This window comes from Cavia porcellus, unplaced genomic scaffold, assembly GCF_034190915.1.
Source record: "Cavia porcellus strain 051 isolate PalLab524CR breed Dunkin Hartley unplaced genomic scaffold, mCavPor4.1 scaffold_29, whole genome shotgun sequence".
Taxonomy (NCBI): domain Eukaryota; kingdom Metazoa; phylum Chordata; class Mammalia; order Rodentia; family Caviidae; genus Cavia; species Cavia porcellus.
Window position 1 is genome coordinate 17,895,722 of NW_026947512.1, and position 12,571 is coordinate 17,908,292.

Sequence of the window (12,571 nt, forward strand, 5' to 3'; positions counted from 1 at the left end):
CAGTGTGAGACCCTCTGCAGTGAGGCCCTCCTGGAATCAAGCCAATGCTGCCTCTGTGCCCTTGAGCCTCCAGCACTGTGAGCAAAATAAACCTCTGCTCTTCCTAAATTTAACCAGCTTCTGGTACTATGTGACAGCATGAGAAATAGAGTCATAAGTCATTTGGAAACTTCTTCTGGGTTAACTTGTCATGAGCTCTGAGTATATTCTTCCCTCCTAGATGTCAGCTTCCCCGTCTATTTGTGTTCTTCAGGGTCCCTTTTATTTCTAATAGTGTCTACTTACGATTCCTTTGACTTTCCCTGAATCAGAGGACATTTCCACTCATAGGTGAAGTGGAGTTTATTCAGAAATATCAGGCAGTGTGGTCTGTACTACGGGAGATAGTGCAGGTCACAACACAGCCATGGGACAAGAAACTTTGCAATAAATTAACAGAGAACCAGCCTTCTCCTTCCATGATGGCTCTGCAGGCTTTCAAAGACCTCCATCATAAATACAACAGCAGACCATTTGGCTATTTTGGGATGTTCAGACAGCCAGAGACCAGCCAGGTCACTTGTAGCTGAGGGATGAGGTCTTCTCAGGCTTGCTCAGGATTTTCCCTGCAGTACCCCAGTTCCATAGAAAAGGAGGTTTCTTTGAAAAGAGCTCTGTTTCAGTAAACACAGGTGACCTCCCCATCCCTGTCGCCTTCAAAGTCAGCTGTCTCTGCAGGAAACATGAGGTGTTCACACCTGGATGGGCTTCTGGTGTCAGACAGAAGTCGCCTGATGATTCTTTTCGATCCACGCTATAAAGATATTGAGTTCTCCCAGGGACTTAATGGCAGCAGAAGGGATCCCCAGCTGAAACCAAGGAAATCAATATGAGCAGTCAGCACCTGCAGGGACTGGGCCGGTTTGCAGGTCACCGCCCCTAGGGATTTTGTTTTTACTCCTCAAATATATTTACATGGCATACAGTATATAAAAAAATATTTCCCTAACAGGCAACCAAAAAAATTCCATTTCAGATATAAGCAATTAAATCATGTCAGAAAGAGGTGATGAGAGCTATAGGCACGTGCACTACAGCCAGCCAGCCAGTGCGGGACTAGCTCCTACCTCCCTCATTCAACTGCAGCATGAACTAGAGTTACCTAACCTGCTCAGTTTCCTAATTTTGCCAATGCAGATAGTACTCATAGCAATATTATGCAGGATTGGTGTGTTCACATCTGCAGTAGGATGGCAATGATTCCTTGCTCACAGTAAGAACTAATGGACTCTTAGATTTTTCTATAATTTTCTGCAATGGAGCTTCTCTCCAAAGAGGAAGGCTCTGAACAAACCTCAGCCTCTTTTGCTCTTCAGGGAATTTCATCATTAGGAATGGGGCCAAAATTCAGGCCTTAGCACGGAGCTGCTACAGGAGAAGCAGCACCTGAGGAAGATCTTTCAGTGATGCACACAGAAGGGAACACTGCTACACCAGAGCCTACATGTGGACACCTCCATGATGTCCTCATCAGCCCACAGAACACTGGTGGCAGGTACCAACCACAAGGACAACTTGCACATAACATGTTTTGTGCACAGAAGCGTGGGACTCACTGAAGATCTTGCTTTCTCTCTATCGACCTCATCTCTCACACAAGGTGGTTTCCCCAAAGTAAGCACAAGTCAGACTTGATATGTGGCAGTTACAGAAAGCAGTGGAGGAGTTGGAGGAGGCATCAAGGGAGTATCCATGCACAACCTGCTTCACCTGCAGGCCTGCAATGAACACTCGCCAACGGAGAGGGTAGCTGCAAAGGGAGAGAAGGCTGGAAGACTGGCACTGTCTGTAGACTTCTCCCTCACCATCTCCCCTCTTCCCCATGGTCTTCCCAGGCTTCACCTGATCGTAGTTGTCATGCACAATTCTGGTTGCATTGGTGGCTTCCTCACTGCACTGGCACCCTCTCTGCTCCTGCTGTGATGCACAGAGATGTCAGAAGGCCTTCCCACCTTGGCCCACTCTTGCCACCACCTCCCAGCATGAGAAGTGACCCTTCTTTTACTCCACAGTAAACTACGTAAGTAAATTTGGGCAATGGTAGCCGAGGGAAAATAAGGCCTGTTTATGGTGTTAGCCTGCGTTTTGACCTTGGCTTTTGCACCTTGTGGATTTACAGCCCAGAAAATGGCCAGCATCAAAAAAGCAGGTCCCAGATTGATGACTTCACACTCTGAGTGCAGCAGCCCATGAGGCAGGCACTGTACAAACACTTGGACCATTTAATTGGTTAAATGTATCCATTCATTTCCTTTCTGTGGTATCACAAGCAGGACAGGGAGCATTATTACCCCTCTAACAACCCAGAAAGGTGGACAAAGTCACACTGGCAGTCACCAGCAGGGATGGGGCTAGAACTCAGGCGCCCTCTTGGTCTAAGTTGGTTAATTTTGCTTCTGTTTCTGGTGTTAGATTTTTAACAGAACACAATGAATTTCTGGCTGACCCTTAGGGATAGGCAGGCTATACCAAGGAACTACCCAGAGATTACCTGGTGTGGAGGTCCAAAGGGCCAGGAGTGAAAGAACTAAGGGCATGCTTAGGGTAAGCCTGGAGTCTCTGGTCCCCCAGGGCTAGTGACGAAGCCATTACTCAGGTATTAGCAGGAAGTGTCACCTCTGGGGAAAGGAGTGACTACAGGAAAAGCTTCTTGGTGGCTTTCCCCATAGGCAAGAGGGCAGGGAATTTTATTTGACTCCGCTATCCCCATCACAAGGTCCCTGGGGCCAGTACATCTGGAGCAAAGGACAGACACTGGGAATCACCACATACACGCACAAACTCACACACTGCTTCAGGGTTTTCTGCATGTAGAGGAATGAGTTAGCAATGCTGCTGATTCTTCTTAAGATTTGAGGCTTCAGCTCCTGATGGTCCTTGAAAACTCTGCGCATGTAAAACTCCAGGAGGTTCTTGGTCACGCAGCACACATCCACAGGCTGCAGACACAAATCAGAGAAATTCCCAGAGACCGGCTTCTCAGATTTCCTTACCGTCCAGAGCAGACTGTTTAGGAGAGGCAGCAAGGAGCAACAGAACTAAAACTATCTGCTAAAGTTCATGATGGTCTTAGTGTTCATTCACTCTTCTAGAAGTTAAAAAAAAAATACTCGAAAATAGCAAACACAGACCACTACCTTAATGCTCTGCAAGGTCTCCACTGTGGACAGGATGGTGATGTTTTGGAAGGTGTCCTTGGTTTGCTGTGAAGGGAGACAGAACAGACGTAAGCAATGAACACTTCATGCTCTCCAAAGACACAAAGGGACCAAGAAGCAACGTGCATTCCAGTCCAGGCTGTCAGCTGGCGCATGCCCCTTCCTCCACAGCGTCATCTAGCCCACACTCACGATGGCTCTTTTGATTTCTTGGAAACTCTCTTCTAGTTGATTCATGTCCACAGAAATTAGGCATCTCCTGAAGCCATGGGTGTACACAGAGCACAGGACAAGTGTGGTACCCAGGAGCCAGAGAGAAGCACGCTGTGTCTTCATAGCCTGCAGGAAAGGCAGAAATCAACTGCCCAGCCTAGAGTGGACAGAATAAAACAGGAGATTCACTGGTGAACCCCCACAACAGGGGGATGCCAGGGACAGGCCAGGCAGCAACCAAGAGAACAAGACACCAACCTCAATCTGTGGAGTGTCAGGGGCACATGTCTCCTCTGCTGGCTTTTTTGAATCAGATGAGCAAAAGCTGTCTCGCACCCTGACCCTCAGAAGGCACAGCACGGTCCTCTCTTCAGTCCCAGGGAGCACGTTTGTATATATATCACCCCACTGTGACTCAACACAGCTCACTTTGTCAACAGGGGTGAAGAGTATTGTTTTTAATAAATGGAAGAAGGAAAGCAGGGTTGGTAATATGCCATAGGAATTAGGCAATAGATCTGAAAAAAACATAAAAGCACATTTGGTTATTCGTGCCCCCAAAGTAAGCATCAGCCTTTTATTATAAAACCCCAATGTGTATCTGCTTAATATCATTTGTTTCAAAGTATGCAAATTTTGCCTCCTGGAAAAGTTGGGAGAAGGAGGTATAAAACCTTGCTAATAATTATTCAGTCACAACGAAAAGGTAAGGGAAGGCTGGCACCCTCACTCACCCCTACCACCAGAGGCCAAGCTGGTGGCTTCTTATTAGCCACTCACTGACAGAGGACATGAAGGTCATGTCTGCAGCTCTTAAGCAGGGCCAGATTCTGCAATGCTCACTCTTCTGATTCTCTCACCCTTCACACCTCTTTCTGTCTCTTCCTTTTAAGCACTTGTAATCATATCTTTTTTATTTTTTGTTTTAGGTTTTTTGGTCCTGGGACTTGAACTCACAACCTCACACCTGCCAGGCAGGCGCTATGCCACTGAGCTAAATCCCCAGCTGCAATTATGTCTCTGATGCACACTAAGAAAAGCACATCAGACATCAGAGCACAGCTGGTCCCCTTTCTCTGACTTCCCACTACTGAGGATCAGCTTCACAAATAGAGCTTAGCCAGAAAGGTGCATCTTGGGGCCACACATGTGATCACACTGGCCCTGAGTTTTCCATGACAACCTGGAGCCTTTCATTTTCGGGTCCTTCACAGGGTGGTGGAGGAGAGAAGCAGCCACAAGGTGCCCCTCCTGGCCCCTGAGGATAGCTACGGATGCTGGTGGGAATGTGGACCACAACTGCCCACTCTCCTGCCACCGCTCCTCACGTGCTCCTGGGATTTCTAGTTGCCTTCTCTTAGAGGTGCCAGGAAACAGCAAAGCCTCCTTGCTAACAATTCACAGCCTTCTGAGAGCATGGATGAAAAGATGCTGAGAGGTCACCTTGGAGTAGGCGGCATGCTAAACAGCCTGGTTTCTCTTTATTTAACTCTTTCCTTTCCACAAAAAAGCAGACCCCGTTGGCATGGACAACTTTAGAGAGTCCCGGGGTTCTACCCCCCTTGAAGTGTGATTCCAGAAGTTTTGACCAATTCAGATGAAAATAGCAAGCTGCTATTTACCTTGTTCCCTGAGTATGTTGGACACCGTGTGAAGCGTTTGGCTTAATTACCCTGCTTCATGCTCAAAACTACCCTATAAGGGTCCTGCTTCTTTCCCCATTTCTCGCCCCAGGGAACTGGACTGAGATAAGTGGGGTGACCTACCAAAGCAGGACCTGAAGGGAGCAGTGGTCCCCGTGCCCCAGCTGCTTCTCAGCTGCAGATTCCAGCCATACTCCTTGCACCAGAAATAGGGGAGCCCATTTATAATCAAGTCCCACTGAACCACAGGAGCATCTGACGTCTAAAAGGATATTTAAGCCCCATATGATGTGCATGCCTGTGATCCCAGCTACTTAGGAGGCTGAGGCAGGAGACTCACAGTTGAAGGCTAGCCTAGGCAACTTAGCAAGACTCTGTCTCAAAATAAAATGGTAAAAAGGGTTGGGAATGTAGCTTAGTGGCTAAGGATCCCCTAGGTTCAATCTTCAGTCCTGAAAAGTGAAATATGTAATATGGAAAAGGATGAAAGAAAGATGTACTATAAATTTTCCAGCATAGCTCTTAAAATAAAACTAGTAAAGACATTAGTTTCCTTCCTCCTTTTTCTCCCTTCCCTTCCCTTCCCTCCCCTCCCCTCCCCTCCCCTTCCCTTCCCTCCCCTCCCTTCCCCTTCCCTTCCTTTTCGGAAGGCTCTCTCCCCATACACATCCCTGCTCACTCTATAGAAAGAAGACCCCATGGCTGGGACACCATGGGCCACGCACAGGGGCAGTTGCCCGCAGCATCTGAGAGGTTCTCCCTCACAGGGTTGGCCCAGTGGGGGCCCCGCAGGAGCCTCTGGGCCTCACCTCTCACTGCAGTCCCGCCAGCTGCTCCTGTGTTCTCCCTCTGCACGCTCCTTGCCATTTGAAAGGGCCAGTGACTTTTATGCAGGTGCCTAGGAAGTGTACAGGGTGGGTCCCTCTTTGGGAGATTTATTTTGCTGTCATTTTTTTCCTCATTTAATTTCCTTAATTATTTTCTTTTCTTTTCCTTCATGTATCTGACTAATCATTATTAAGAAATACCTCTTTCTCTTGACACACAGTTTCTTGGAAAAATAAACTCCCCATCACCATGCAAATGAGAATTGCTTTGCGATTCAGTGTCCATACAGAAAAATCTAAGCTAAATCATTTTCCTAAGAGCTATGGCAGGCCACCAAGTGTACCCTGCAGGCAGACGCACCTTGGCAGCAGCCAGCCTCAGGGGACTCTGCCTCTGGCCCCAGCACAAGCCATCTCCGGTCTGATGCACCAAAGAAAGGCATGACCATGATGCTTCACATGCACCACTTCATTCAGCTTCCCAGGAAATTGTTTTTCCCTTCTGCCTGTTTGTTTTCCCCCACACGTTGCCTCTGTCAGCTTTGTCTTGCCTCTTCACGGGTCCATTCATTCTTCTTCTTCTTCTTCTTCTTCTTCTTCTTCTTCTTCTTCTTCTTCTTCTTCTTCTTCTTCTTCTTCTTCTTCTTCTTCTTCTTCTTCTTCTTCTTCCTCGTCTTCTTCTTCTTCTTCTTCTTCTTCTTCTTCTTCCTTCTTCTTCTTCTTCTTCTTCTTCTTCTTTTTCTTCTTCTTCTTCTATTTTAAATTGTTTTTATTTTAAAGAGATTAAGATAAAAGAGGACATAACAAAGCAGATCAGAACAGAACAATTTAAGCAACACGGTATTTCACCACAAGACAACCCAATATAACAGTAGCTGCCATAATATCTCTTTGCTTGAAATAGGTGAGCATACCTTCATACACAATAGCATCAAACATAACAAAATAGTATAAAACCATTAAATAGAATGAAAGTATTACAGGGCATTCAGAACCAAATAACAGAAAGTGAACAATGGTTACTATATTATCCCATTGTCCATAAAAAAATTGTTTATACTATCACACATAATAAAATCCTGGAAGATACAACATGATAGAACCAATGGAAACAGAAGAACAAAAGTATAGTAGGACTTCAAAACAAGATGATATTAAATCAGCACTGGCTATTATAATGTCTTGTTTTCTTCAAAATAGCTATTCATACCATCACAGACAATAAAATCAACCCAGGATAAAACCATTCCGACTAATGAATGGAAGCATTATAAGGCTTCAAAGCAATGTAATGGGGGATCATGATTACCACAAACTCTTGTGTACTCTTACCATTTCTTACTTACTGGGAGACTATACAATATTTACACATGTGAGTTTGATTTATTTCGTTATGAGTATGGTCGCAAGTTGCATCCATTTATTTATAAATATCTCAATGTGATCTTTCTTTATAGCTGAGTAGTACTCCATTGTATAAAAAGTACCACAACTTTTTTATTCCTTCCTCAGTTGTTGGACACTTAGGTTGTTTCCAAGATCTGGCTATTACAAATTGTGCTGCTATAAACATGGGTGCACATATATCACTGTGTATGATGTTTTCAGTTCTTCTGGGAATATGCCTAGAAGCAGAATAGCTGGATCAAATGGGGCTTCCAATCCTAGCCTTTTGAGAAATTTCTAGACTGACCTCCGTAGTGGTTGCACCAGTCTACATTCCCACCAGCAGTGCAGGAGAGTTCCTTTTTCCCCATAGCCTCTCCAGCATTTGCTGTTGATAGTTTCTTGATCCTGGCTATTCTTTTTGGAATGAGATGAAATCTCAGTGTGGTTTTAATTTGCATTTCTCTAATGACTAATGATGATGAACACTTTTTCATGTATTTATTTACCATTTGTATTTCTTCATCTAAGAAGTGTGTATTCATCTCAGATGCCTATTTTTGGATTGGGTCTTTGAATTTCAGAGGTTTGATTTTTTTTTAATTCTTTATGTGTTTTAGGGCTTCTGTCTAAAACATTCATTCTTGATTAATGCAGACAGAAAAAGCAAGACTGGGAAGAGGGACTTCACAGTAGTCAGTGCCAAAGCCAGCAGCAGGACCGGATCCCTACTGCTAGGCTAAACAACCCTGTAGCCAAATTACTTTCTTAGACAAACTCTCCACCATGAAGTTTTCCGAGGATCAGGGTTTGGGGTGATGGAAATATGGGCTATGAACAGTTTTCCTCCACCAAAATGAGTCCCCATAATAAATTATGTTTACCTCATGAAGCATTTTAGGGGTAGTGTGCAATGAAGGGGACCCCACAGTTCTATATGGACCTTGCTCCAGCAGGCAGACTTGAAGGAAGTGGGAAAGGAGACTGAGAACTTTATAGGTGCAAGAGAAAGGAACCTGGCAGGGGTGAGGACTGGAACCCTTGTTACCCACCATCTTGGACATAATGGAATAACACATCTCAAAGAAGCTGTTGGTACAGAGGTTCACAACACAGCCCTGAGTTTAAACCCTGGCTCTTTCTCTTCTCTGAAATACACTGGCTAAGCTACGTAAGACTTTTTGAAGTTCTATAATACAGGTAGAATAATCTGTGGATCTGAATGAGCTCAGGGGTCTGACCTGCATCGTAGGAGTCCTCCTTACAAATAGTGTCCACTCATAGGTTGTGCATCAAGAGAAAAAGAGGCTGCCTTCAGGAAAAGTTGATAGGCATCTGCCTGCTCCTTCTGGAGGGGAGCACAGAGGAGCTCAGCATTCCAGACACCTCCATACCCCACCCCTCTCACTCCCAGGTGGGAGCGGGTGGCAGGTAGACACATTCCCCAGCAAGACCTGAGCACAACCCCACATGTGAGAGTTGTGCGATGGCCCCCTTGCCAACGCACATCCCTCATTTACTCCCCTGTGCTCAGAGTGTATGATCTGACCCAGTTTTCACTTCAAGACTGGATGTTACATCAAGAAGTTTGCAAGAGAAGGGAAAAATATGGTGGTTGTTTAGCTCCTGTTCCAGCACGTGGTGTATCGGCGGGCTCTGCTCAGACCAAGGGTAAGTGGTTGCATCTCTACTGTTGTCTCACCTGTGAGATGGTGCAGGTCCTGCCTATGAGTTTTCACTGTATGGGGTTGAAGCAAAACTCAAGTGAGTAAGGGTAAGCCTTTGTCACTGCATCTAGCGCATAATAAGCAATTCAGAAAGAATGACCTCTGTCATTTCATTTCCCTTCCTTAAGCTGAGAGGAAAGAGAAATGGTAAGAAATTATTCCTCTCTGCTCTGAGGCTTGCTGCCTAACACTTCACATGAAAAATTAAAATCTAAGTGGAGATGGAATGCCAACCCTGCCAGGACTGCAATCAAACTACAGATGAGGGCCACAGACACAGGGTGACTGCCGGCCTAACAGCTGGCACTTCTAGAACCATTTGATCCATATTGCCATAGCAAAGCCCTATTATCCATTCATTAAGTGGGGAACCAGAATGAATATAAAAGGAGAAGAGAGACGGAATGGAGAATCCTCCGAGTTTGATGTGTTCTGGACACAGATCGCATATGTCTCCCACTGTCTTCTCTCCACCCAATGTCACCTCCAATGTAGTGAATTCATCATGACAGAGCCTGGATGACTCTCTGTCCATAAAAGAATGGAGACTTTTCACTCCCGAGTGTAAGCCCTGGACCCAGACAAAGTGCACAAGTCCAAAGTGCACCTTCTCTGAGAATGAGGCTCCCCAGAGTTGAGCACTGTGTGCCTGCTACAACATCTGAATGAATGAATTAGGTCGGTGGGAACAGTCTAAGTTAGGTTTGGGGAAGAATCCATTATGAGGACCTAAAAACTATGACAGAGGAATTTGTAAACGACATATATACCAGTGACATTGATGAAATTTTCATTTGAGAAGTAAATAGAGTCTCAAAAGCAGAAACAATATAAATGCTCAGGAGTCTTGGTAATTATACCTCAATCATAATGACATGGTTTAAATTAGGTATGTAGCCTTGAAAATAAAGCAAATATATATGCTTTTCCATTTTCCATTTCTGAGGAACTTAAACCTCTAAATGTTTTTCTTCTATTTCAGATTTTAAAATAAGTCAGAAAAAGTACCAGAGGGCACATACTTCAATTCTATTACCACAGTGATGACAAAGAGTTAAGCTAAGCCGCATCTCCAGGGACATAGCGAAGGAGCACACAACTGTCCTCAAACCCCACCTCCCATGCCACCGTTAGCCCCATGCTACAGAGAAGGGCAGGAAAGGCAGAAAACCGAGGGCTACGGGGATCACAAGCCTCTCAGCAGGGAGGATGGCTCGCAGCCAGACCAGGCTGTTCTGACTTGTGCCTCCTTAAGACCGAGGACCTAAGGAAGTATGACAGGGTCACTCCTGTGCTAGGGAGAAGCACAGAGCCACCTGAGACGCTCACTTCAGCAGCCTGGACTTTCCTTCCTTCTCTCTTTACTTGTATTGCTTCATGGCTCCAATACCATGAAACAACCTTGGTTGAGATAAAGCGGAGTCAAGAATGGGAAGTGGAAGGAAGCCAAATGAGTCACTGACTGAAGCTCATTCCCCCAGCCCACCCTGCCCACCCCTTGCCAGCAGCCGGACTTCTTTCCATGCAAACCCAGACTTCCTATTGTGCAGACCAGGTTTGGTGTTCCCTGGCTACAACATCCAGTATGGTGTCCTCGGGCTCACAGGCCACCACCAGAAAACACTTTCCCCACAATCTCCAGACCTGTCCCAATCCCTGCCTTATCTCCTCACCTCCTTTCACCTAGAAAGCCCTCTTCTGGCTGTTCTGTCTCACAGATACCCATCCAATTTTCAACACTTAGTTCAGGGTGAGCCCCTTGGTGAGATCCCTCTTCATCCTCTCCTTTTCCCCTCTCTCCTTGTCCCCATCTGCCCTTAGAGCTCGTTCCTGCTTTTTACCTGTTCCCCCTGGATACAAGATGTCCAATTAATTTTGAATTTCCAATAAATACACCTCACTGTTTTTCTGTCCGAAGTTTTTATTTTTAAACCTGGATCTTCTACAACCAGAGCCAGCCTGGCTCAAGCAATGTAAATCCTGCTGGAGCTCACACAATTACAGAATGTTGCAATATAGTGGTAGAGTTCCTTTCAAGAAATGGAATCCCAAAAGAGAAGTAAGGAACAAGAAGCAAGCTCTCCCTGCTAATTGGCCCCGTGCATGGGCTGCCGAGAGGGCAGCCAGACGCCAGCCTTTTCCCATGATTCAACACCATATGCAGGCTGTGAGTGAAGAGAACAAGAAATCAACAAGAAACAAGCCCTCCCTCTAAATTAGCACCATGTGCAGGCTGCCAGGGGGACAGCCAGACCCCAGTCCCTACCAACATCAGGGCTGAGAAACAACAAGAGCCAACCCACACCACTCCTGCCATAAGCCACTGGCTGATCTGGAGGAACACAGGCTGTGATGATAGCTATTGAGGTGAAATACAACTCAACACTTGTAGTGTTTAGTGTTTCACTGACTTTGCAGGCCTAAAGTAGGTAGTCTGATCATCTACTCAAAGAATAACAATACGCAGTGTAACATCTATGGGGGATCTCCTTCTGAAGGTGGTAGCCATTCTTAATTCCCTATTATCTTGTTTTGGAGTCTGGTAGCATTTTCATTGTTTTGGAGGGCATTGGGTTTTAATTCTGTTTTGTTTTGTTTGATTTTATTATGTCTAATGGCATGGGGAGCTATTTAAAAGATAATAAGACATATTATGGTAGTCATTTTGAATTTACAAATACCTATTTTGAAGTCCTTTATTTTATTTTATTTTATTTTATTTTATTTTATTTTTATCGGTACCAGGATCAAACTCACGACCCTGGGCTTGTCAGGCAGGCCCTTACACCACTGAGCTAAATCCCTGGCCCTGATTATTTTGTTTTTATCAGTTCTATTCTGTTCTGTTTTGTTTGATTTTTACTATGTCTGAAAGTATAGGCAGCTATTGGAAAGACAAGAGGCGTAATGGTAGCCACTGTTTATTTCCTGTTGTACTGAAGTTCTGTGTCACACTGATTTGTTTTGATTGGTTTTATTCTGTTTTATTTTGCTTGGTTCTATTTCTCTTTAAAATAAAAAAGAGAAGTAAGATACTAGAGACAAAATCAAATATCTGTTTAGAATGAAGAAAGAAATGACAAAAAATTTACAAAGTTTTCTTTGTTTTGAGGCAGGTTTTCGTTGTGTAGTGCATAGGCTGTATAGGCCTTGAACTTGTTTATGTAGCCCAGGCTGGCCTCAAACTTACAGAAACCCTGCTGCCCAGCCTCCCGAGTGCTAGGGTTACAGGCATGCGCCCAGCTAGAAAATTACAAATCTTAAAAAGCTGATAACTACAAACACCACAAAATGCAGAAATAAAAGTCAGAGTTGACTCTCATCCCTTCATTTCACCTATGATAATGATTTTTTACTGTTATTTTCTGTAAAGAGAATAAAAATTTAAGTCAGCCTTTCCTCTTATATGGTTGCACAGAATTAGCTGCTTTGTTGTTTCTAGTTGGAATACATATAATATGCAAAAATCTGTGTCCTAGAGATAGGAATTCAGATGAATTTTTAAGAGGCTTCCATTTGGAAAAGAAAAAAAGCTTTTGATTCATTTATAATTGTATATAAGGAGTTTCTGAGAGTTT

The 12,571-nt window shown here is 44.6% G+C and overlaps 1 protein-coding gene across 1 annotated transcript; it reads right to left on the reverse strand.

Annotated features, from left to right (window-relative positions):
• Positions 1–335: 335 nt before the first annotated feature.
• Il19 (interleukin 19) lies at positions 336–3,541 on the reverse strand. The gene is made up of 5 exons (XM_003474662.2): positions 3,390–3,541; positions 3,177–3,242; positions 2,826–2,978; positions 1,882–1,956; positions 336–848 (listed from the first exon to the last, which is right to left on the reverse strand). Exons 1-5 carry the CDS (start codon positions 3,531–3,533, stop codon positions 756–758), a joined length of 531 nt encoding a protein of 176 aa, XP_003474710.1. The 5' UTR covers positions 3,534–3,541; the 3' UTR covers positions 336–755.
• Positions 3,542–12,571: the final 9,030 nt, after the last annotated feature.